The following is a 27,703-nucleotide window of genomic DNA, read 5'->3' on the forward strand; positions in this document are numbered from 1 at the left end:
TGCTGTAGTGATGATTAGCACATGTTATCAAATTATCATTTCTACGATACACGTACATGTCATCATGTATTGTCAAAATTATACAATACTTTTAGGAAGACTTATAAAAAAACAGGACAGTTACTCTATATTTATCATGTTTATATCTCCAAGACTAAAGATTCTCCAAATAAATAAAGGTATATATCTTTAGGCTAGTAAGTTAGGTAGGGACTTACAGGCACTTGTTTCTGTCAATGAGAGGTTTATTATCTACACCCATATGAAAAATCACGAAATCACTTGAATTTACTCAGACTCTGTCATTTCAGTGTAAAGTAAGACGAAATTCTCCGAATATGACATAATATATACAATAAAATCAACCAATAATTACATATAACTTACATATCCAAAGTCATTACAAATTCACGTTATTCATTCCAGTTTTTACAAGGGACATAATTTACATATACTAATGCAACAAACTTAGTAGGAGAAGGAACGAAAATCCGAAACAGTAATTTAATCAAAGAGCTGAATAGCTCTGAGGTGAAAGACGGCCCTTGTTTCTATTTCATTTTTTTTTGGGGGGGGGGGTATCTTTTGATAGTTTTCATATAAAGAATGAATAAATAGAACAGCTAGTACATGTGGAAGGTTGGCACTATTGGAATCAATTGTTGTTTAAGGTAATTTCGTTTCTTTTGTTTAGGATTCAATTTAGACCAATGGAAGAGATCTGCAGCTTCTAAATCTAAACATTCAATTAAAGTTGATAGTTAATTATCTAAAATTCAACTAGTTGAATTCTGTCATTTAACAACAACTACAATTATTTTTGAAATCTTAATAGTGTACGACTGAACTGCAGGCTAGGGCCATTTTCCATTTTTTGTGACAGAACTCTTAAGATTTTTAATTTTTTTCATAAGAAAGTTAGGACTGAAAAATCTATTCAGCTTTAAATTTCCATTGATAAAGTTCCCAGTTACATCTTTCATCACAGGGATACAGGTACTAATAAAAATAACAATATGATTGATGTTAACTGTGTGAAGCTTGTTTCCAAATCCATTTTAAAATATTTGTAAAATTTCATGAATAAATAGGTTTAAACTACAAAATGCAACATTTGTATTTTTTTTTGTAACTATTACAATGATTATGTTGGTACACAAAATTTAGTTTTAATGGAAGGCTTCTTATCATATACTAAATGTCATATTTTAAGTGTTTATTTTTTGTGGATAATTAGCTCATAAATTGAGGTGCTCCTGAATTGGAGGAAGATTCTCAAAACAGAGTTTTACAGAAAAAAATGGAAAAGATCGTTTCTCTCCCCGATCTCATATAGCCCCTCGGACGTTCTGTTTACTTTGAAAGTTGTTGACCTACAAGTTAAAGTATTGCATGTTGATGTTTGAATCAGCAACAGCAAACATCATTAAGTTTAAATTTAACAAATACTATTTTTAATAAGTGCACAGTCTTTGAGAATGATTTAAATAACCAGCGAAGGATATCCCTTCTTATGCGTAGTGTGGCATTCCAACAATAACGTCACTAATATAATGTAGGTTGGATATATTTAGAATATATCGTCATACTGATTTTTCCGGATTGTAAAAGAAACGTAAATAGTGTAAAGGAGAGCTCAATATACGATAATTTCGAGAGAAACAGAAGGGAAATGTGTAAAAAAGTGTTTAAAGTCAATTTATTCATTTGTGTCTCCCCATCTCATCATTCTCAGTAAGATTTGTTGGGGGTTTTCCACACTATAAAAACAAAATGAATGATGTGAGGGAATGTCACTCTGGTCAACCCCATTGGGGATTGACGGCTTGAAACCGTCTTCCCAAAAAAAAAAAAAATAGTTCCACGTGTGTGTGTCTCATTGGCAGATCAAAGGGGGGAGGTTCCGGGGTTGGCACCCCCTTTTTTGGCCGATTAATGTATTTGAATGGGGACACATAGTTGAAACCCCCCCTTTTGTCCTGGGTTGGGAACCCCCCTTTGTAAATGGCTGGATCTGCCCCTGTTGAAGGTTACAAGAGCGCAATTATTCGTAACGCATTTTCCATAGGGTACCACTGGTCTTCAGTATTTTTTTTCTCGAACACTACACGAACTAGGGGAAAATGGGTAGCAGTTCCTGTTACTGGAAATGCCAGTGTTGCATTACAAGGGCTTACAACCAAAAAAATATTTAGGATCATGTGACTCAAATTGACTTAAAATCCAGTTGAAAAAGATCGTAATTTTTTTTTTTTTTTTTGGCTTAATGAAAAAGGCATATTTTTAATGGCTCCAACGGGCAGAAATGGAAGATATTTTCTATACTTCGTAATATGTGAATATGATTTTTTTTGGCAATTTTTAAACCTAATTGGATAAACTTTCGATTAAATGTAATTCCAATCCTGTATCATACAATCAGAAGCCGTATAAAAGAGGGACGAAAGATACCAAAGGGACAGTCAAACTCGTAAATCTAAAACAAACCGACAACATATAAGATTCTGGGGCGGTAAAATGTAAACAAATAATTGCGCTCTTGTAACCCTATAAGTGATCTACTTATTACTTTAATACGAAGAAAATAAATATTACTCAGCCAATTGTTTAAAAAACAAATTATTGCAATAAAGAATACACAAAAAGTAACTTATCTTTAAAGGCCTTGCATGTTCTCGTTTCTCAAACTCAATCAGCTGGTATTTACAAAATGGCGACAGGGAACGAGAAATTATTTTCATTTTGTGCCAGATTAAATATTCCTGGTTTTGCTACGATAATATGATAGACAAATATGCTACAAATGGTTTTAAACAAGTTACTTAAAATCAAATAATTGAAATATACTAGGAAATATACAAATAACCTTGCTGTGTATAAATTCCTGTATTGATCGCCTCTCGTGTTTGTTCATGTATGCTCTTGATGAATGCGCATCAGTTGTATTCACCCGCAACAACAATTTTACAGTACACCATTTTTTTTCTGGACAAACTTTTTTTCTTCGCCTGCGGCGAAAAACAATCTATTTTTTTCGCGACAAGTCGAAAACAAATTTTTTCTTTCAATTTTAGCATTACAAATAGTGGCAGATGAGGGGGAAACAAACATTTTTTTTCTCTCAGAATCAAAAACAAATAATTTTTTTCTCCAAAAACTGGAAACAAACTTTTTTTCAAAAAAAATCCATAGACCACCCCCCACCCCCCCCCCCCCAGAAAATCAAATGGTTGCTGCCCAAGACTCTTGATTTTTACAAGCAAAAGCCATTATACTCTCAAAAAGAGTCCAACTCTATTGGAAGAGGAGGAAGTCGAAGATTCTCTGAATATTACATAAAATACAATAAATTCAACCAATAATTATATATTAGAATTACTTACATAATCAAAGTCATTACAAAATCTGCGTTTTTTTTTTCAGTCAAGGGACATAATTCATATTCACATATACTAATGCAACAAACGTAGTCGGAGAAACAGCGAAAATCCGAAACAGTATCTAAAAAAACAGAAAATAGTTCCACGTGTGTGTCCAAGTGGTCAATCTACTTGTTATTTACGAAGAAAAGAAATTTAACTCCAAAAATTGTTGAGATCTTTTAAATAAAACAAATTGTTGCAATAAAGAATACACAAAAAGTAACCTTATCTTTAAAGGCCTTGATCTTGTTACTCCTACCCAATCTGCTGGTATTTTCAAAATGGCTGCGGGGGACGCGGCCTAATAAATTATTTTAATATTGTGTCAGATTAAATATTCCTGGTTTTGCTACGTTAATATTACAGACAATTATGCTATGGTTTAAAAAAGGTTACACCAAACCAAATAATTGAAATATAATAACCTTTCTGTGTATTTAATTGCGTGAATTGATTTTCTCTCTTTTTTCTTCAAGCTCGCTCTTGCCCTCTTGATGAATGCGTATCCGTGGTATTCATCCACAACAGCAATTTTTCGATACGTCATTGATATTGAAGATTGTTTGATTAAGATACTAATATTTCTAACGACAAAACATTTTCATATTATTAATTTGCATTTAAAAAAAAATAAAGATCTGAGTATCCATTGAAAACATGAATTTAAAAGAAGCGATAAGGAATTTTATTCTGCACTATATATGTCCGCGGGCCTATAATTTGTATATCCAAAACTAATTATATATGCACAGACGTATGCAAATTAGGCGGAAAACTAGGCGATGGCAATACACCCGAGGCCCTCACGGTCCTCTGGTGTAAAAATGGCTGCAAGATACATTTTATTGTAATCAAGATATGAACTACAAAGTAACATTTAAATAATAAAAAATGTTAATCATAAAAGTCAGTGAAGCATAAAATATAGATCACTGCTATTTTCTTATAGGTGAAAAAGATCAATCTAAATATAAGACTGGATATTTCTACATAAAATACACTTGCAGTATCGGCTATGCTCATTGTTAAAGGCCGTATGGTGACCTACAGTTGTACATTTCTGTGTCATTTTGTCTTTTCTAGAGAGTTGGTGGAGAGTTGTCTGATTGGCAATCATACCACATCTTCTTCTTTAAATGTTCATGAATACAAGTCCCATGGCAGGCATTGTTTACTTTTCAGACTGTGATTCAATTGCTTATTTGTAGCTATATTTATATTGACCTCAACAATAGTGTGTCGTTCTAGTTCTAGTTTTCATCAGCAATTGCTGTGCATGCAGTAGCACCCTCCAACAAAAATAAAAATATTACATTAGTTATAGTAAATGGCCCGAATACAGCTATGTACTAGTATGTAAAAATAAATGACCAGTTTTGTTATTCCAAATTATGCCTATGATTGTATAAGTTTTATAACATCACTTGAAATGGCTGAGTCTAAGATAAACGCGTCAATTAATAAAACATGTAACTGTATGTTAATATTATATATATAAACATGACAAACACCTATCATCATTTAAATTATGTTCCACATATTATGTTTAAAACATGTACCTGTATGCTTATATTATATATATAAACATGACAAACATATATCATCATATTTTTGCATAAAACAAATGCCAATGAGTCAATTGAATTTATAACAACTAAAGGTCAAATGAAATGGATGTATTATACATGTAGGGAACAGTAATACTTTTTAGAAATGAGAAAAACCTATACCATATACATTTTGTAGTTGAACATGTTGAATGAATTAAAGGTTCCATCCTGACAAATGTTAAATAATAAGAAAACTGACAGCCTAATTAATTTATACAATATAATTTATGAACATCAAATATGAACCAGTAAATTGTGTAACTAGTATATTTTTGTAAACAGTACATAACTGTTATAAAAAGATTCATGACAAATAGTCTCTACTGGTTTAACTTTTTGTAGCACTGACAACTCCTTTCTGCAGTTTGTGTAAATTGCTGTGAAAAATACAGTTAACATGATTGTGTATATACTTGTAAATACATTTTGTACTACGAAATTAGAAAAAAAAATATATTGTGTAAGAATAAGATTAGCAATTAGTTGGTATACATGGTATAGCTATGAGGTCCTTTCTAATAAAAAATTGCAATATACAGTACACACTGGGACATAGTCCGATTAATCATCAGCATCCCCTATGTCTGGCATTGGATGTCATGCATTTATTGGGGGTCATAAACCATGGACTGCTAGGGAAGTGAAATATTGGTACCTGCTGGGTCAGTTAACAGGTTAAAAAATCTAAAATATGATATTTTTGTTTGTTCAGTCATTTATGAAAGTGAAATAGTTAAATAATTATTCGCTTTTGTGTTGTTGTTTTTTGGGTTTTTTTTTAAATAAATACTTCTTTATTCCAAAAATTTCCTGTATACAATTTCCTCAGTTTACATTTAAAACCAACTGTCAGGGAAGCAGGAGGCTGAAAAAGGTGCACTGCATTACCAGAAAAAATTGTACATGTATAATAATACTTATTATTCTTTTATATGACAATAAATGAAAAAGAACATCTTTCTAGAATGTAATACTAGTAATACATAATTTAACATTATGACATAATCGAGTGCACCTCTAAACCAGGGATTACTGAATACAAATTAAAGAGACATAAAAGGCAGACCACATAACATTGTGACTGCAAAGTAAAGGATGTATTTGATAAATAGTTTTAGTCATTCAAATGTGGTTTCATTTTTTGTGTGCTGTTTTAGAAATTCAAATGTGACGTAATTTTTTGTCCCTTTTTTCAATTTCAAATGTGACGTCACCTCTTGCGTTGAGGCCTTGACTAACTCGGGTTTGTCTATTTTTTTGTGTTGGTTTATGTTATGTATCCAGTTTTTTTTTTTTTTTTTCTGTAACTAGTTAATACTTCAGTTTTATCATGAATATCTTTTATATAGTCATTTTATAAAATTTACTGTTTGCAAAAGTATAAATTATTCTAAATAATAAAGATGTTCTTATCCTAAGCAGAAAACGTTTTTGAACTTTTCCTCAGTGCTGTTCAACTTTGTAATTGTTTTGGCGTTCGAACTTTTGTATCTTGGCGTCACTAGTAAGTCTTATGTGGACGAAACGCACTTCTGGCGTATTAAATTTTAAATCAAATGCCTTTTGTTAATTATTATTCGTGTGTTTCTTTGTCCAATGTGTTCTCCTATTTATTTGTATTGTAGTCCTGTAATGTTGTGTTGTCATTTTAATGTTATATTTAACATTGGCATTAAAGCGGGAGGTTTGGCATGCCACAAAACCAGGTTCAACCCACCAATTTTTTCTTTTAAAAAATGTCCTTCACCAAGTCAGGAATATGGCCATTGTTATATTATAGTTCGTTTCTGTGTGTGTTACATTTTAACGTTGTGTTTCTTTTGTGTTGTTTGCTTCCTCTTATATTTGAGTGTGAATTTACATTATTATAAGACGTGTCACGGTACTTTTCTATCCCGAATTCATGTATTTAGTGTTGATGTTATATATTTATATGTGTTATATTTGTTATTCTCATCGGATTTTGTCTAATGCTTAGTTCATTTCTGTGTGTGTTACATTTTAATGTTGTGTCGTTGTTCTCTTCTTATAATTAATGCGTTTCCCTCAGATTTAGTTGGTAAACCGGATTTGTTTTTTTCTATGGATTTATGAGTTTTGAACAGGGTATACTACTGTTGCCTTTATCTTATTGTGCCAATTTATTAGAATTATAAATGACAAACTGGATTCTCTCTGATGTTAACCTGTCGGCTATACCGATCATACCGTTGTAAGAAAAACTCACATTTTATGCTTCCTCAACAAATGTACATAATATGCAATGTAATGTAAACTAATGTGTTTTTCTGTATACCTTTGTCCAACTTAGGTGATACCAGAATAAAATGATATATAATAGTGATTTAAAACAAATCTCAGCATGGTCTAAAGATTGGCTTATTTATTTTAATCCTAACGAGACATTCTCCTATAATACTTCCACAGTGATTCTTAAAACAAAAATTCAAAATCAAGCAGTAGAATTAATCTATATATTTTAACGAAAGTGGAAATCTAAATTGATACAGACACCTTCCTATTTTGCTTGTGGTGATATAAATCTTAATATCATTTATACACGTTGAAAATATGTGCAGTTCTTTAAGGTGGTTCCTAATACTACAGGGAGATAACTCTGTAAAATCAGTTAAACGTTTTAATTACGTTGTGTTGTTAAGGGAGTATTAAGCTTCTCAATGATCAAAATTAGTGTTTGTCAAACTGCTATATAACCAGTGTAATTATTTCTGATACATTGGCTGGTTCTAATATTTTGAAATTTTTATATTTTTGTCAAAGGGTCAAAGTAAATACTTTTTCAAAATTTTATGAAAATTAAATGAGCAAAATTGATTTTAGTGAAGTGTTGGGTACCACCTTAAATGAAAATTTACACCGTGTTAATATTTTAATATATAATTAAACTTAAACTGAAAAAGGTAGTCAGACCACAGCATAACAGAAAAGCATATAACATCCACCGCCTCAAAGACAACATGATAAGAAAAAAATTTAACATCAGCATAAGAAACCAATACCAAACACTACAAAATATCAGTGAAAACAACGACAACATTGGTCCTGATCTAAATGAACATTGGAACAAAGTAAAAACTATGTTTAACGATACAGCTGTAAATGTGCTTGGAATTAGAGACAGTACAAGGAAAAGGTGGATTTCAGATACAACCTGGAATGTTATTGAAAAGAGAAGATCTACAAAAAGTAAGTACAATCAGGCAAGATCAGAAAGGTTGAAAGAAAAGCTACAAATAGAATACTCAGAACTTAATAAAGAAGTTAAGAAAAAAGCTCGAAAAGACAAATTACAATACATTGAAGGATTGGCAAATGAAGCAGAAGAGGCATGCAAACATGGAGAACTAAGTACTGTATATAAGATCACTAAACAGCTATGTGGGAAAAGTAACAACAATGACACACCAGTTTTAAGCAAGAATGGAGAGGTACTAACATCAGAATCACAGAAACTTGAAAGATGGGCAGAGCACTTTCGGGAAGTTCTAAACAGAGAACCACCAGACAAACCGGCTCAATTTGATAACACCGAAGACAAGATTGAAATAGATATATCAGAAGAAAAAATTGAACTTGGTGAAATAAAGAAAGCATTATGCAAGCTAAAAAATAGTAAATTAGCTGGAGTAGATAACATCAGTGCAGAACTCCTTAAGGCAGATGTAGAAATAACAGCATCAATACTACAAACACTATTTAGCAGAATGTGGGAGGAAGAAGTTATACCTGAAGATTGGGAAAAAGGACTTCTAGTTAAACTTGCCAAGAAAGGTGACATGAAAAATTGCAACAACTGGAGAGGTATATCTCTACTATCTGTACCTGCAGAAGTTTTCCTTAGAGTTATTGCCAAACGAATAGTAGATGCTATAGATGACACCCTGCGGAAAGAACAAACAGGTTTTAGAGCCAATAAAGGGTGTAGTGACCACATATTCACACTCAGAAACATCATTGAGCAGTGCATAGAATGGCAACACAACATCGTCATAAACTTTGTGGACTTTGAAAAGGCTTTTGATAGCTTGGACAGAGACAGCATGTGGGAAATAATGAGATCGTATGGCATACCTGAGAAAATAATTAACATGATCAAATTATTTTACAACAACTACAGATGCTGTGTCCTACACAATGGAACCCAATCCACCTGGTTCAATGTACAATCTGGAGTTAGACAAGGATGCGTCATCTCTCCCCTTCTTTTCCTCATTGTCATCGACTGGTGCATGAGAAGAACACTTGGCAACGGAGTAACTGGAATAAGATGGTCGATGAACACAATCTTAGAAGATCTAGATTTTGCAGACGACATATGCCTATTATCAACAACTAGAGCAAACATGCAGAACAAAACATCAAGACTACATGAGACTGCTCTATCTGTAGGTTTAAAGATAAATGCACAAAAGACAAAGATAATTAGCCTGAATTACAAAACTAGTAAACAACCAATAACACTTAAAGGAGACAACATAGAAGAAGTGGAAAATTTTACTTATCTAGGTACTAATATCAGCCAGGACAATGGCACTAGCAAAGATATCATGGCAAGAATCAACAAAGCCAGAACTTCTTTCTGCAGATTACGAACAGTATGGAAAACAACATCAATATCCAGGTCCACAAAAATTAAAATCTATAAAAGCAATGTAAAATCAGTTTTGCTATATGGTGCAGAGTCATGGAGGGTAATAAAATCTGACTTCAACAAACTGTCATCTTTTCACAATACATGTCTTCGGAAAATTTGCAAGATCTTCTGGCCAAAAACCATCAGTAATAAAGAACTATACACCCTAACCTTACAACGAGACATCAGAACAGAAATTAAAGAAAGGCGATGGAAATGGATAGGCCATGTTCTACGAAAAGACAAACATGACATCACAAGGATAGCTCTTCGTTGGACACCAGCAGAGGGGAAAAGAAAGAGAGGGAGACCGAAAGAAACATGGCGACGTACAATAGAGAGCGAACTAAGAATCATGGGAATGACATGGGGAGAAGCTGAAAGAAAGGCACAAGACAGGCAACAGTGGAGGGCGTTGGTAGTGGCCTCATGTGCAAGTATGCACGAAGAGGATTAAGTAAGTAAGTAATATTAAACCCAATCCCGCAATGCTGCTATGGTCATCCTTTTGAGGATAGCATTCACTATTTTTTTAAGTGCCCTTTTCACAACGATCCAAGAGAAATATTGTGTTCAAACTTAGAAAGATATTCTATATTCAATTCACAAAAGAAACGATACAAGCCTTTTTTCAAATTAAATTTAAAGTTTTCCGTTCATTGGACCAATATTAAAGGTAGTAATACTTAATCATTATGGAAATATTAATCCGTTTAAAAAAATATTTTTTTGCCTTCGTGACGTTTTTCGCGATTTTTTTTTTACAAACTTTACATAAACCGACACTTTAAAAAAAAAAAGAAGTTCCAACTAATGATGCCAATCTCTCAATTAAAGGTTAAGACAATGTTTGCCATCAATTTGCTTTTAAAAATCATACAGTTTCTTCGTTTATTTGTTAAGCAAAGTTCGGCCCCACGAGAAATCGTTAAAATGTGTACATTATCAACTTATCGACTGTCCCTTTGGTATCTTTCGTCCCTCTTTTTTTTACCATAGACAGTATGTGTAAAGTGATATTCAAAAAGCGGTAACAATCTTAAATCCAATCCGAAAGGTTCCAAATTTACTGTGTGTTGTTTTCATATCTAAAGCATTGATTTGAGACGAAAATAAAAAAAAAATTTTTTGCATTTTTTGAGATATCAAAAAACACTCTTTTTCCCAAAAATTTGAAAAAAAAACAATATTTCAACCCATTAGTTACAACATGAACATAGCTTGATTAGCATATTTGATATTTTTAAACAAATTTGAAATTTTTTTCAGTACTTAGAAAATTATGTGTCGATTTTTTATTCAGCTTTCCGCACAACTAATTTGCACCCTATGGTCATTTACACGGAATTTAGATACTTTCCGACACGTTTTGATTTTCATTATCACATGTGCGTACATTGCAAATGGAAGCTTTTTAAAATAGTGTATCTCATTTTGTTTTATATTTAATACTTTTTGATAAATTTTCTTTCAAAGTCGTGTATCGTTTCTTTTGTTGACTATTGTATATCATAAAAAGGAGGGGTATTTGTCAAAAATATCAGTCGAGAGAATGTAAAATTTCGCGATCCGTAAGGCGAGGGAAATTCATTCTCAAGACTGGTATTTTTCGCAAATACCCCTCAAGAACATGCTATATCTATTTGATTACACCGAATGTTTACTTTAAAAACGCATTGATGACCGTGACGTTACAACCGTCCAGTCGGATAGAGTATTTTTTGGCAAATACCACGGCAGAGAGGGTAAAAAGGCATATCATTTTTGCATATACCCCAGCGACGTTAAAAAATGAACGATATTCATTTGATAACAGTAAATTCGTGAAAAATTCACTGGCTATCAACCAATCAAAGCTCAGGATTCTTACATAAGGTGTCATTATAATGAATATTCTCACTCGTGCTTGATCAGTGAGTTCATAGGCACTTTGAATTTCAATAAGATTTGAACATCTTGTTTCAACGACAAATTTCCTGATTATTTTATTAAAATATTTACGTTGGCATCATTACTATTATATTTTTTTTATCAAACAATTCCAGGATATTACTTTTCATGTCAGTACACAAAGGGATTGACCATTTAACTTAAAAAGTGGAGGGGGTTATATATTTTTTTTCTTCTAAAAATGTAATGATCCCCAATTTTATGAGAAAATATTTATGGTGGTCAAGCAGTTGACAAAATAATGTTCTGATTCCTGATTTTCCGCACACCGTATAAAATGATGCTTATTTGAAGAAAAAAAAAACATTTGAGTGAAAGCGTTGAAAAACTAAATATTTGTCTGACTCATACTTATATAAAAACATACCTTCCTTTGAAGCTAAATGGTAGGTCCGTAAATGTATTTTTTTTTTCAATATATTGACATTAATTGTATTCCGGACAATTCTGAAGTAAAGAAATGCTGGTAACGACGATTATATTTCAATAATAAAAAAAAAGACAGGAATGATATATAAAGGCAACAGTAGTATACCGCTGTTTAAAACTCATAAATCCATGGACAAAAAACAAAATCGGGGTAACAAACTAAAACCGAGGGAAACGCAATAAATATAAGAAGAGAACAACGACATAACACTAAAATGTAACACACATATAATTATATAAAAAAATCAAATCTTAGGAAAGATAAAATCCATATCAACTCACCAATGCACGATTGATCCTATAAATAAAAAGTGTCCGTGTAATAAATGTTCAAATAGGCAGCAAGTCTTGAAGAAATGCATAATTAACTTATGTCACGAATTTTTGACGGTAAGCTGCGATTGGATCATATTGTGACACGAGTTTAATCCTGATCAACACTATAAGAGACAAATAAAATAAGCATGAGATTTTTTTTAAATCCAAAATATATGTCTACTTATGTGAACCGCCATGACATTTGCAGGCTTGTCGAGATATACCGTCAATTTGGGGAAAAAACGTTTACTTTAGAGGTTTAATGTAATTCTGTATGGGAACATGCAAGTCTATTTCTATGATAAATAGACTGTGAATACTAAGGTAAATTAAATAATGCAGGGACCGCTAGTACTTTAATTTTTATGTGAGCAATATTTAGTTGTTTACCAAATATATGACATCTACACTGATACATGTATTCAAAACGAAATAATGATCACTGATGGCACTCAAACTAATTGAACATAACAATCAATTTTCCCTGTTGATAAAGGGAGTAGACCTTGGTTCAGGGAAATAAATCATAACATAAACGTACTGATAGTTTCACCAGGTTTATACAATTGTTTAAAAAATCTCTGTTACTGTTTTTCACAAAGATACACCAAAAACTTTTTAATATTTATCTAAAGTAATCTGTTATCGAACAATTATTTCAGTTTGTAACCAGAATTATTCAGTTGTCATATTCCACTTCTCTACGATGGCTACATTAACGCCTAAAGGCCTAGTCAATGAAAAATGGTCAAAAAATTATTTGAAATTAGCTCAGGATTTACCTATCTGGATAACGTTTAGCTTTTAGCTGATTGGAAACCTCTCTCACAGAGAGAACCAATCAAATATCCGTGATTCTTGACGCGTTTTTATCGTACAAAGAGTTCAGGCCCTCGCGAATAGGTGAGTGGATCATGGGGAGGGACTGAATTATTCGGGTTATTCAGTTGGAAATATTTTGAACAAATCTATAAAAAATTACAGTATACGTTAATTGTTTTAACTTGTCAATTCTGAAAGTTCAACAAAGAAGGAACGCATTACGAAATATCATTTTGTAAAAATTAAAGTTCAATATATTGACATTTAACTGATTTACGTATATAATAAAATAATTGACTGCTTACATATTTTCAGCGATAAATGTCACTTGAATGTTTAATATCAAATTGTTGATCTTAATTAAAGATACACACACATAAAAACAAAATCATGGTTAATAATTTAAATATACGCTAAAATATACAGGTTTTTTGAGACTGTAAAAACGAAAAATATGCAGAATCAATAAACCAGGATAATCAACTTTCAAGTTTTGTTGCCGAAGTTTACCGAATCGTTACATTGACAAACAGACCACGTGGATTGCGTGACGGATAAGTGAAATGAAAAAGCCATGAATTTTTTTTTTTTATTTTTCCATGCGTTCAAAGGAGTAGGTCCGGTAAGGACTGATTTTGGCCTCAAATTTCAGGTTCATCTGACGAAAGATTTTGACCACTTTTTAAACACTTAAGTGTCTATTTTATTTGAATTAATTGGTTTAAGTGAAAGATTTTAACAGATTAAGTCATTAAAAACGATCCGACTCAAGCTCAAATATGAAAAATCTACCTAATATGCCGAAAAATGTCACTTTTCAGATGGTTTTTGGTAAAAATGAAAGTGGCCGCATCCGTGTTCATCCTCAACCTTTATATATGTTATGTATTATCATAAAATACAACTTACATTTCAATATTAAGGATGAACACGAATGCGGACACTTTCGTTTTACACGAAAACCGTCTAAAATTTAACTAAAATGCTAGAATTATGAGGATTTCAGTAATTTAGCATGACTTAATGGTGCTAGTACCGGATATATGTGCATTGTATTGTCAAAAACAGCCCATATTTATGTAGCAGACGCATTCTACTGTCCAATGAATAACTAAAGGTTTACATTTTAACAATTTTGTAAAACTGCTATATTTTGGGGCCAAAAAGGGGTCTTACTGAACCTACTCCTTTGTTAATTAAACTATTCCTTAACAGTTGTCAATGGTTTGTTGTATTAAACTTGTTCTTGAAGAACATGTTAATACTTTTAACTTTTAAGAGAACACTTGTATACATACTTTCATCACAGTTTTCGCCACTCACCTGCGCTTAGCGGTAGCCGAAGTTATAAGGAAAGATCTCGTGGTTACGGTCGTCACTTCATACAGAAAAGTATCGGCGAATTAGCGTCGGGAAAGTCAATAAAATTAATGTCGGTACATTTATGAAAATATTGATAATGAAAAGGATTTTCTTTTTTCTCTTTTAGAGTATAACGTAGCCACGTTTCATACGACTTAACATAATGAAAGCAGAGAATAAATATTTACTTTTGAGCTTTATTAATTATATATATATATAATGTCATTTTAGATAGTTAATATTTAAGTTTAAGTTTAATTACCTTACACACATAATTTGAAAAAAAATATACTGTATCTCTGAAATTTATAGATTTGAATGACAATAAAATTGAGAATGGAAATAGGGAATGTGTCAAAGAGACAACAACCAGACCAAATAAAGAACAACAGCAGAGGGTCACCAACAGGTCTTCAATGTAGCGAGAAATTCCCGCACCCGGAGGCGTCCTTCAGCTGGCCCCTAAACAAATATACACTAGTCCAGTGATAATGAACGCCATACTAATTTCCAAATTGTACACAAGAAACTAAAATTAAAATAATACAAGACTAACAAAGGCCAGAGGCTCCAGACTTGGGACAGGCGCAAAAATGCGGCGGGGTTAAACATGTTTGTGAGATCTCAACCCTCCCCATATACCTCTAACCAATGTAGAAAAGTAAACGTACCTTATGTCGGTTTGTCTTGTTTACATTGTTGTCAATATTATATACGACTGTCATACAAGTGAGAGGTTTAGCGTGCTATATAACCAGGTTTAAAAAATAAAATCACAAACATACTGAACTCCGAGGAAAATTCAAAACGGTAAGTCCCTAATCAAATGGCAAAATCAAAAGCTCCAACACATCAAACGAATGGACAACAACTGTCATATTCTTGGCTTGGTACAGGGATTTTTTTATGTAGAAAATGGTCGATTAGACCTGGTTTTAAAGCTAGATAAACTTCTCATTTGTATAACAGGTGCATAAAATTCCATTATATTGACAACGATGTATAAACAAAACAACCAAACATAATAGATAAAAATGTGAAAAAAAATAGGGGGGTACATCAGTCAACATTGTGTTATTATCTTAATCACTATGAACAAAATATGTAATTAAACATTTACCATGGTACAAAAAAAAACCAATGTTTGGATGTATAAATACAGAGCCACGTCATATAATTCACCATTTTCTACAACAAACAAATGTCTGTACCAGTTCAAGAACATGACAGTTGTTATCAATTCACTTTACGTGTGTTTGAGCGTTTGATTTTAACATTTGATTAGGACATTCAATTTCGAATTATACTCGAGTTCGGTATTTTTCTTATTTAAGTTTTCACATTTATCCTTTAAAAGCATTTATTCAGTCTTTTGTTTTTGTTTTATTTTGTCGATTTTCAATTTAAACGATCTTAAGCTCTTTGTTAAATGTAGCATGGTAACAATGCTAGCAATTTTAATTTAAAATGAAGGCAAACTTAAATAAAAAACAAGTTGAAAAAAGTCACGCAGTCCTTAACGCAATATTAGTCGATTTCCCTCATAGAAGATTGCATACACCAGTACTAGAAGCCATGACCTTAAACAATGACCAAAAACAAATGATCATGCTGTTAAATTGATTTCCCGTCTTATACATTAATGACTTCAAACTTTGTTATGGGTTGATAACGGCTTTAAACCAAGCGAATTTACAACGTGTTACTTTGTTTACACACAAATCGTTCAGATTTAAAGGCTTCTTATATAAATCGATTATTTGCATGTTATAACGTTAATAAACGTTAATAAAAATTCATTTTGTTTACTCTACTGTACTATCGATCGGACAAATATCAGGATTTTATTTTTTTGTATCTCAACAATTTGAAATTTGTGACGTTTAGTTTAGTAACGTAAAATAAACCCATAAACATTGTCAATTGCTTACCAGTAAATTGCGATAAATTTACAAACGTAGTCGATCCTCGGACTTCTTCTAAACTGTGCGCATAACTGTGTGTTTGTTTATTATACATTGGCTAGAGGTATACACAGGCAAAATTAGATCACATGATTTTCACATGAATCTCACATGAAATTCACATGAAAAATTTCACGTGAGATTCACATCAATCGAGCTTATACATGAAACTAACGTGAAAATTTTCATGTGAATTTTACATGAACTGAGATTCGCATGAATCTGATGTGAAATTTTTCACATGAATTTCACGTGAAATTTATAACCAAAAAGAATGATATTTTTCATAATTTTAATTTAATTTGAAAATTTAGAGGTTATTTAAAATATTTTAAAAATTCATGTGAATTTCACATGAAAAAAAAAATTATGTGATTTTCATGTGAAATTCACATGAGATTCACATGAATCCATAAAAACTGATTTCACGTGAGTTTCACGTATAAGCTCGTTTGAGGTGAAATTCACATGAAATTCACATGAATTTAAATTCACATGAAACTGATGTGAGTGAAACTTGCCTGTGATGGGGAAGGGTTGAGATCTAATTAAAGATGTTTAACCCCGCGGCATTTTTGGGCCTGTCCAAGGTCAAGAGCCTCTGGCCTTTGTAAGTCTTGTTTGTTTTTTAATTTTAGTTCATTTATATGTTTGTAGTTTAGCTTGACGTCCATGTTCATTGCGCTATAGTACATATTTTGTGAAGCCCGCCTACGGGTGTGGGATTTTCTCGCTGCGTTGAAGATAAATTGGTGGCCGTCTGCTGTTTAATTGCGTTGTTGTATCTTTGACACATTCCCCATTTTCATTCTTAATTTTATCCCTATTTTTTTTTTTTTTATTTATTCTTTAGGAATATTCCAAATAATAGATTTGTTTTGTCTCTTAAAATTGTAATTGGGCCTGTATATTATATTTATCATTAACGTTTCTTCGTTCGAACATTTTTTTTGTCCCATATAAACACTATTTCTTCGACCAAAATATTTCCTCTATGTCTTTCTTTAAAGGATATAGTTTAGTAATATGATGCATATATCGTCATATAAATGTATCGCGTATGAGAGCGTATCTAACACGAATTTGGTAATTCTTTTTTTTTTTATCTAAAATCTGATTTATTACACTATTGCTGTTATAATGAATACCATGCCTACAGCAATTGACGGGGCACCCCTGTGGTGTTAGTTTTACTGAACAAACAGGGAGATTGTTCAGTAAATTAATAATAATAATAAATGGTAAGATTTACATGTAACAACAGTATGTATACAGAAATTAATTTCCGGAAAAAAATATATTCGTGAACCGCTTTTTTGTAATTCTTAGGTATTGTAAAAGATCAGATATAACCAATGATAGCACCATATAATATATTAACATATTTTCTGCTTCTCGCATATTAGTTATGAACACAATTGAACGTATATTCATTTGTGGTATACAATCACTGTCCAAGGAATTGTTACGTCGATTTTTACCGTATTATGTATTTGAAACAGTTGTTAAAGGTGCAGTATTAATTGGAAAAAACATGCCTTGTCTTGAAATTATTATTGTATTTCTTCTGAGCACAAACCTGTATATATGTTCGGCATGCAACGCCTCACATTCTAAATGTTCCTTAAACTTAGTCGAATATTGGACACAATGTATAGCTATTTTGTGTATAAAATGGGACGACAGACCTTTTCGTTTTCAAAGAGATTTTCTATAAAATATTTATAATTAATTATTTACATGTCTTTCCAGGAAAGACAGAATTTCCATGTCAGTTTCCTTGTCCATGGCACAATAAAACATTTGATATGTACAGTTCTGTTAAGACTTCAAGCACATGGAGGTTTACCGCTGATGGCCAAGCATTCTTCACGAGTGATTCGGAGGAGCCCGGTGAATATATCCACAAATGTTATCAAATTACAGAACGATTCATTATTGTTAGGTATGTTAATGGTAAAATTAATGTACAATGTAATTTCATATTAAGATTAATTTGATTGAAATATGTTTTCAATTATTATATCTTTATAAATTATATAATCCGTTTGATTGCTTGGTGTTTAACACCACTTTCAACACTATTGTTTTGTTTATTGGTGGTCAGTTTTTATTGTTAGAGGAAGCCGGAGTGCCCATTTAGAACCATCGACCTATGGGGAAAATCTACAAATCCTAGTTAATTAAGATTGAAATCAGGTGCATGTGCCCCGTGCAGGATTCGAACTTGCAACCTCACTGTTGACTTGCTAGAGATAAGATAATTATATAACATAAAGATAATTTAATATTCAGATGACAAAAAAGGTGTGCAGCGTATTTATAGTGTAACATCTAGGTTGCGTTCGGTAAGGGTAAGTTATACAAAGGGGAAAAGGCATAACTACAACATGGGTTAGTAGAAAAATGGAAATAGATGATACCATTTAATAGAAACAGGCAGAAAGAATTTTAAAAACGGAAATTAGAAGAAAAGACAAGCTACAACCTACATAAATAAAGGAAACGGTAGAATACCGTTGATCTTAAGTCATAAGTCGATAAGGCAAAAAACAATCCAGGTAACAAGCTACCACCAAGGGAAACGCATCAACTAAATGTATAAGAGGATAACAATGACAAAAAAAAAACACTGCAGTGAAAACTAAAATCAATCATACTTCATTCAAGATTGTAAGCGTCCTAGGTTCTATGCATAACCCGGTTTGTGAAGGTCAATGCAAAAGGTATTTGTTTTTACATTTGTGTCAAATGTATTTTCACTTTAATGACAAAGTTTAGAGAGATGGGCGAAAAGATAATGCTCAACATTACGAACCAGACTATAAAATAAAATCAGTATAAGAGAAGAAAGTTGATGAACAACGGTTATGTCAAATAACGTCTCGGTCCTTTTTCTAAAAAAAAGTTCATCGGAAGATACCAAGACCTTGTTGATAAATATTCCGTATCAACTTCGAAAATAATACATATGGTCTTGCAGTATAGATTCGATGTACTAACGTTGTTTATCATCTTCATTACATGTTATAGTGTTCATTTGTCTTTGTAATTTATCAACCTTTACCGTTTTTCCATTTTGTAATATCCTTATGGCTTGGCTGGGAACTTATACATCCCGCTATTATGTTATGTTGTGCTGTTGTCATTTTTGTATTCTGTCTTTCAATATTGGTATTGTGCTTTTTCTAAATGCTATTTATTTTTGTGTTGACATATTTGTTTGTTTTATAGTGCTAAAGTTTATAACACAGTGTTGACTGTTGTATCCTTATTTTTGACTTTTTACCTATTATGACTGTTTGTTATGTTCACGCATTCTTGTCAATATAATGGAATTGTATGCGACTGTCAAACAAGTGAGAGGTTTAGCTAGTTTTAAAAACAATTTTCTACATAATGATATGCCTTTACCAAGTCAGGAATATGACAGTTGTTTTCCATTCGTTTGATGTGTTTGAGCTTTTGATTTTGCAATTTGAAAAGGAACGGTATTTTTGTTATTTTACTTTTTCAGTAGAATATGATAAAGCAAAAAATAATAATTGCAATTAATATAGAACGAAGTTAAAAGAAACAAACTAAGAAGAACTGAAAAAAGGACACCTTATGCTACGCCTGCACCACCACCATGCACATTGATGTGTTGATATCTAGAGTATATTGTAATTATGTATAAAGTATGTGTTTTTTTCAGCCGTGAATCATCTTCACTGGTGGCACAATGGATAACTCTGTTTTAGAGTTGTCACTTGTTTAGACGAACCTATTGGTATACATATATTTAAACACTATACGATGGAGCAGAGGGCATGTAACTGTTGAGAAATGAGTAGTTTAAATCATCAGCTTCCAATATAAAGTCGTCCATCTAAGTCAATATCGAGGAACAAATTAAAATATGAAGAGATCTTTTGCTATCTAATGTATAATCGTTGAAAACTACGAAAAACTCCGTAAACCGTGCATAATTTTCCGCACAAAATTGACGAAACCTTCGTGAATTAGGTCCCAGAAATGCGTCGAGTGATTAGAAAGTTTATGTTCAATGTTTAAAACTTTGATGTTGCTTTAAGGTATTGATTATTAAGTTTATTTTTATTTCAATTCCATATTTGTATTATCTGAGACTCACATTATCGATTTGTCCAAGGCATATTCTACTGATATGATTTTTTTTTTCACACTGATCTGTATAAATGTATTGCTTATTATTGAGTGGAAAAACCTTTTCTTTTGTTCTTATTAGGTCTTTCCACTTTTCTGTGGAAAGACCTATTGTATTTGTTCTGATTATAATTTTTATTTTTTTTCCTTTCGCCAAATTTCAAAACCTGTTTTGTGGTTTCGCAAGATGTCGCTTAGATTTTTTGCATATGGTATTGAGCAGTTTTTTCGCTTTTGAGACTGACCCTGTTTAGTCGAAGACTTGTTATTGTAAGAGTTATCTCCCCAAATACTGTTTTCTTTAACATGAGATCTCCTCCGTTACCGTAAAATAAAGCAACAAATTTAATTTATTTTTACCAAATTTTTTGTCCAATTTTGACTCCATATGAGAAGTATTTCCCCTAATGCATTTATCTCCCCTTTTTCAGGCAAAAAATAAATAAAAAAAAAAACATTTGGTTCAATATTCCTTCGCAACCGTAAAAGAAACCAACAAATTTATTTCACCAAAATGCTCGTTACAATATATATCGTCAGGATTATGATGATCGTTTGGACTAAAGCTATCCGAATACTCAATTTGAGAGTTATTTCCCCTTATGTATTTAATATAAATGATATGCTGTTAAAATTGGTCAACCAGAGATAAAAGAGACCTAGAGACTTTTTATTTAAGGTCATTGATCTAAACAAAAAGAAGAAAATAAGGTCAAGTCAAATGTCAAGGTCGACGTCATGTTCTAGATTTGGATTTTGACTTTTTTGACTTCCATTAAAACCGTAAAAGATATCGACAAAATATTTTTACTTAATTGTTAGTTGTGACATGTCCTAACTCATTATTTTTTGTTGCAATGGTACGTTGACATTAAATTGGAGCTTTTTTCCCTCTTATATTTGAAATTACGCGTATGTTGATATAATGCAGTCACCATATATAATAAAGACCTAGAGATCCTGGGTTTATGTTTAATTTGACGTTGTATTAATGCCTTTACTGTAACTTCTTATTGTGTCATTACATGTATAAAGCCATTGAACTCATTACATAAGGTTGCACGTAATGTGACATTGAAAAATCCAACCGGAAGTTGCAATTTTTGAACTCATTTAATGTTAAAGTGTATAGACCTATATATGTTTGGAATCAGTGTCAACTAAACCATTAAATGATAATGGAAGTGACAAACTAGACATAACAAATTGTCTCTTTTATATCAAACAAAAGTGTATAGAAACCATATTTTTTAATCAGCATGCAATAAGCTATCATATGACACTACAAATGACGTTCATATCGAATTATATTGTTTGCGGTTGAAAGACTTTATTTGTTTTCTCAACGATTGTTCTTTTCATTAATATTTTTATCGTTGTTGTCATGATGCATGTTTGTCTTTTTTATTGTATTGCTTCGTGGTAAATCTATATACCATCTATCAAATCGATATCACAGGAGGCGACAATTATGCAAAAATCGAACCTGTTGCTATTAGCCATTCAATAGTTGAGTTGATTTTTTGTTTTCTTACATGTATTTGTTAGAATCAAATTCATGATACAGCATGCAATGTAGGTTAAAAGTAAAAATTATAAAATAAATTAAAAACCAATTTTTCAGAGAACAGTTAAAGGTCTTTCCACCTCGATGATAAGAATGAAATTTTAAAAAGGTGTTAGAAAATGTCACTCCTTGTTGATCTAATGTGTAAATCAACCTGATATAAAACAATAAGATTAATAGGTATATGCAGAAGACTTAATTGTTTTATAATGAACAAGAAAGCATTTTTATCAAAGGTCGAAATCTAGAACGTCAACTTGACCTTTGACCTTGATCTCAATTTCAAGGTCATATGTCAGTGATCTCAAATCAAGAGACCCCTGGTCAATCACTTGTGTGGTTGAGGAGAAATACGGATTTCAAATACATAAGGGGAGAAAACTCCTATAAGGGTTAACCAAACACTTCGACTTAAATAGGTTAAAGTTGCGCCTTATTGTAAACAGTTATTTGTCAAACACTTCATATCATTAACTTTTACAGTTTCTTAAGAATAACGATAACAAGCAAAATTAAAAAGTTAGAACATGACCTTGACCTTTGACCTTGACCTCAATTTCCTTTAAATGGACCAAGGACTTCATATCAAAAGACTGTAGGCCACTACGACTTATAACGTATGAATTTATCCAACATATCACCTATCTTAAATTTTCAAAGGGAAATAACTCCTATAAGATGTCTTCCGATCACTCCAGTTAAAATTAACCAAATCATTCTTAAGAGTAGAGGAACAGTTTGGTGAAACAGTTTGTTAAAATCTTTTACGGTTTCAGAGATATAGCGATAACAAAAAGGGACGCGGGGAGATAACTCCTATATAAATAAGTGTTTGGTCGCACAGGGTGAGTTTTAAAACCCCAATTACTGTGCAATATCATTAGCAAAAAATACATTCGATATGTTATAAAACAAAAAAGCATCTCAGACGGCAGAAAAAAAAATAATCAGAAGAAAAACAAAAGGTCTTTCGACGAAAGTCTTTCCACGAAAAGTGGAAAGACCTAAATGTGAAATTATGTACATGAGGTAAAGGCAAGTAAGGTAATTCGTGCTTTAAACAAGATAAAGTAATGATTTTTCATTTTTTCCAGGGAAGCTGATAGTCGGTTCTTTAGATGCTACCCGATTTATTATAATCCTGAAACTCCTCTAGAGTTTATAATGGGAGGTGGGAGTAAGTTTATGTGGCATTTTAAATTTTTTTGGATTCGAGCGTTACTGATGAGTCTTTTTGGACGTATATACTAAATTTAGTCCTGGTATCTATGATGAGTTTATTTATATGGGGTTGATCTCATTATTATAGTATCATATTCTATACACTCAAAGTTGAGTCCTTGGCATATTTGTATGATATATATTATATCAATAGATTATCCAAACCATACTTATTCTGGAAAGATTTCTATAAACATGAAGAACATCATCAAAAGTATTTCTCAAAGTAATTAAATATCTGACAATTATATGTCCTCAACTATCATGCATTATACCTTTCACAAATATCAAAATAATGGATGATTTAAAATTTTACAGAACAAAATTTTTAAACGATGCGTTATTCCATAGCGTTAATTATTTGCATAATTCATTTTTGTTATTTTTTTTTTTACATTGTCATATCAACAGATGAAATTAAATACTAGATTTGTACTTGCTTAAGCAACTAGACAGATGCATTATGTGGTGCAGGAAATTTTCAACCTTTCGGAGCAAGCAAGTTCAAACCGGATTTCGAAGGGGTTCGTGCTGCTCATGATAAGTCTCGTTTTTATCATGGCGTTGTTAGTTTTTCTTCAACTTGGAAGTTTTGAATGGCCCATTGGTCTCTTTTGCCCCTTTTTTGTCAGCATTGAACTTCAAAAATCGATTGAAAAAAGGCTTAACTCATCAGATGGATACAAATAAAAAAAACATTTAACATTGTCTACCAAGAAAATCAAGATAACGGTAAGTGTTGTTGAATTTATCTATAAAACAAAACTTAGACGGTTCCTTACTGAGTTTGGCCATACACTGTGATTCAAAAGAGTAAAGGAACAAATCTTCAATCAGAGGGGCACAATTGGCGCCCATATGAATACCTACAATCTGTCAATAAACTTTATTGCCAAAACGTACATAAATGTTGTCAAGGGTAAAATTGTGTGCTTTAATCGTCCCATCACACCTCTAATAAGTATATCTAGCATATCTAACTGTAGAATTATGTATGTTCGAATTTATTTTGTAGAAACCCTTCGGCCACAAAAAAATCTCTATATCATGAAATCAAGTTCTTAATAACAAACCATTTGTACACTTTTTAGATTTTTTTCGTTCTATAAACCAGACAGGAGAATTTACAGATTTATGTGAATTTTGTAAAGAGCCGCGTTATACAGATATTCTTTCTGGTAAGAACATTTTGTATTATTACTCTTTTTATCTTGTTTTTCACTTTTGATCAGATGTTCTTAATCTTCTGATTTTATCCATATTGTGTTTTTAATATTTTACCCTTCAACTCCTTTTTTCTTAATTTTATTACAAATTAATCAAAAAAACATTTTTGAAAATCTTTTTTTTTTTTCATAGTTGTTGAAAGAAAATGTCAACTCAATGAACAATTTAGCAAAAATGGTTTCCGGGTTTTAAGTACGAATGAAGATTAATTGATCAAGTTTTAATTGTTTATATCTAAAAAAAAAAAAAAACAAAAAAAAAAAAAAAACAAGGCATGGACCTTGCATGTTTTGGCTGTTTGGTTCTCTTATATATTATCAATTTATATTGGTCTTAAAAACTCTTGTTTTTTTAACAAAATGAATAACACATTTCTACAAAACACTGTCGTGTATGATGGATTTGTTATGAATGTCTCATCATGATTTCAATAATAGTCCAGAATATTGCGACAGAAAGTCCATTCATAAATTACTGAGATCATTTTCATTCTGAAGCATTTAAGATCAACCAAAGATTTTGGTGATCTTCTTTTTTTCTACGCTGCGTTTTGTTTATTTTTGTTTCTTTCTTATCATTTTTCGATAATTTAATTTTGGATGTAACGCGTCTTCTGATTGGCTGACGTTATTTTGTTATGAGCCCATAGACATCATTTAGTCATGTGACCGTGACGTCATCAACGTTTTTTCATTATTTTCTACGGTTTAAAATGGAATTTAGAATTAAATTATAAGAAATGACTGTAATATTTTTTCTGTCTATTCGGAATAACATAAAAAATGTGGTGCACACTGTTAAATAACCCGCTACGCGCGTTATTCAGTGTGCACCAAATTTTTTATGTTATTTCTTCATAGACAGAAAAAATATTACAGTCATTCCTTAATTAGTTTCTTTGATACTTTAGTGGTTATGTGTAATGTATTGTTAAACATGTTTCTTTGTATGACATCACTAAATAATACATTTTGATTTATTATGCGTCACCAACTGTTTTTTTTTTTTCCTTCATGTTTTGTGTTTCCCCTTAGTTCCAAACGAATCATAATTTCTTTTCTTTTTTAAGTCACGATTTCTAGATTTATTTTCATTACTAAGGGTTCCAATAAAATTTCAAAGAAAACAAAAACTAAATTGACTAATGCTTAAAGTAACAATAAATACAAATCACCACGTAAAAAAGAACTAAACTCAGATCTATGGAAAAAGAACGACTAGTTTGTTTGTTTATCTATTTGCTGAATAGGAACTGGATCGATAAGTTCGACAAACGTAAAAATTATTCATGGGTTTAAAGTATGTACCGAAGCAGACGAATAAAAAATTAAATGTTGTTTAATGACTAACTTTCAAAGATAGTACATTGACCGGTACAAATTTCTTTGCAGCAACAGGACCACCTAGTAAGTATGTTACAAACATAATTGTATAGCTGTCTGTAATTATGAACCCAAATATAAAAGTGCTTTATATTTCTTATATATTATCGTAGCTCATTTTGTTTTGTAAATATTTTTTTTATTATTATCATTAGTTTTATTATCAAAATTACATTTGTAACAGTAGAATGATAAATTAATCAAAGGAAAAATGATTAAATGATTATAAATATTATGATCATTATTATCATAATTATAATGATCTATAATCGTTATTTCTATTGTCAAATCTTGCGTAGTTAAATAAAACACCATAGAAAACATCTTTCGAATATACATTCAGCTATCTCCACACTGTCGCTTGACTGCACTAGACCATCAGCATGTTCCCCGCCTGGTAAAGTTTGTAATCCGAGTGACACCATCCCTAAAGCATGCCCAACAACTGCAACACCAACTATTACAGCAGATCAAAAAACTAAGAAGAGCGGCTGTGGAAAGAAGAAGCACACTCGTCCATGAATTGAGGCAAAGACAAAAGACGACCATCATTAAATGTGTCACCTAACAGTTAAGACACGAATGAAGATTTATCAATCAAATTTGTATTTGTTATATGCCAAAAGAAATATATACTTAAAGCATTCTTTATCTGTTGAATCTTACCTTTTTCTAGTTATTTATGATCATATTACATGTAATATGAGGGTAAAAAGAGCATAAACATATGAGACAAAAATTATATTATATATAAAATCAGCCTTCGAATTTAAAATTAATGACGGACGATTTGTCTCCTTTTACTAGTGTCGATAACAAAATTCATACAACAACCTAACAAACATTTAGTTCACCTTGAGTCTTTTGGTCACGTTTTAAATCCATTTAAACAAAAACTTTGTATCTGTTTGAAACTCTTTTGTATTCATTGTACATTATGTTTATGAATGGCACTCTTGAAGTCAGTTATTTGGGAGACGGTTTTCAACAAGATTCTGATGTGCAGTGGTTGTCGTTTGTTGATGATGTGGTTCATAAGTGTTTCTCGTTTTTTTTCTTCTTTTTTTTTTATATATATATATATACACATTAGACCGTTGGTTTTCTTGTTTATATGATTCTACACTAGTCAGTTTTGGTAGCTTACTGTTCGGTCTGAGCCAAGGCTCCTTGTTTAAGACCGTACTTTGACCTTTTATGGTTTTCTTTTACAAATTGTGACTTAGATGGAATGTTTTATCAATGACAATCATACCACATTTTGTATCTTCTTACATTTTCATGTTTTGCAATGAAAGAAGATATGAAGGTATGAGAGTTTGAAAAAGAAATTATACTGTGAACTCCTTATCATGCGTTCAATTTCAATTTTTCGCCGAATTTGTAGGTTCGGGTATGATACACATTTAAACGTTCAAGCAATGACAAATTATTTAAAAGGCTACAACCAGAATTATTCAAAACCACGAATTCAAATATCAACGAAATAAAACATGGAAAATACAAGTTTCTTAATCTACGAACATTGATACACACGATAATAAATAAATGAACCTCAATAGACATTATTTCACTTTGTGAAGGTGTCCATTCGATTTCTTCAAACAT

General features: G+C 31.6%; 1 protein-coding gene across 1 annotated transcript in view; it reads left to right on the forward strand.

The window, feature by feature from the left end:
• LOC143047392 (uncharacterized) overlaps window positions 1-26,742 on the forward strand; it is a 55,699-nt gene extending 28,957 nt beyond the window's left edge. Inside the window, exons 2-6 of the mRNA XM_076220420.1 lie at window positions 18,284-18,476; window positions 23,360-23,442; window positions 24,578-24,664; window positions 26,105-26,119; window positions 26,439-26,742. Coding sequence (XP_076076535.1) covers window positions 18,284-18,476; window positions 23,360-23,442; window positions 24,578-24,664; window positions 26,105-26,119; window positions 26,439-26,617 — 557 coding nt within the window. The 3' untranslated portion in view covers window positions 26,618-26,742. The remainder of the gene's footprint in view (window positions 1-18,283; window positions 18,477-23,359; window positions 23,443-24,577; window positions 24,665-26,104; window positions 26,120-26,438) is intronic.
• The last annotated feature ends 961 nt before the right edge of the window (window positions 26,743-27,703 follow it).

This window comes from Mytilus galloprovincialis, chromosome 10 (assembly GCF_965363235.1).
Source record: "Mytilus galloprovincialis chromosome 10, xbMytGall1.hap1.1, whole genome shotgun sequence".
Lineage (NCBI taxonomy): Eukaryota > Metazoa > Mollusca > Bivalvia > Mytilida > Mytilidae > Mytilus > Mytilus galloprovincialis.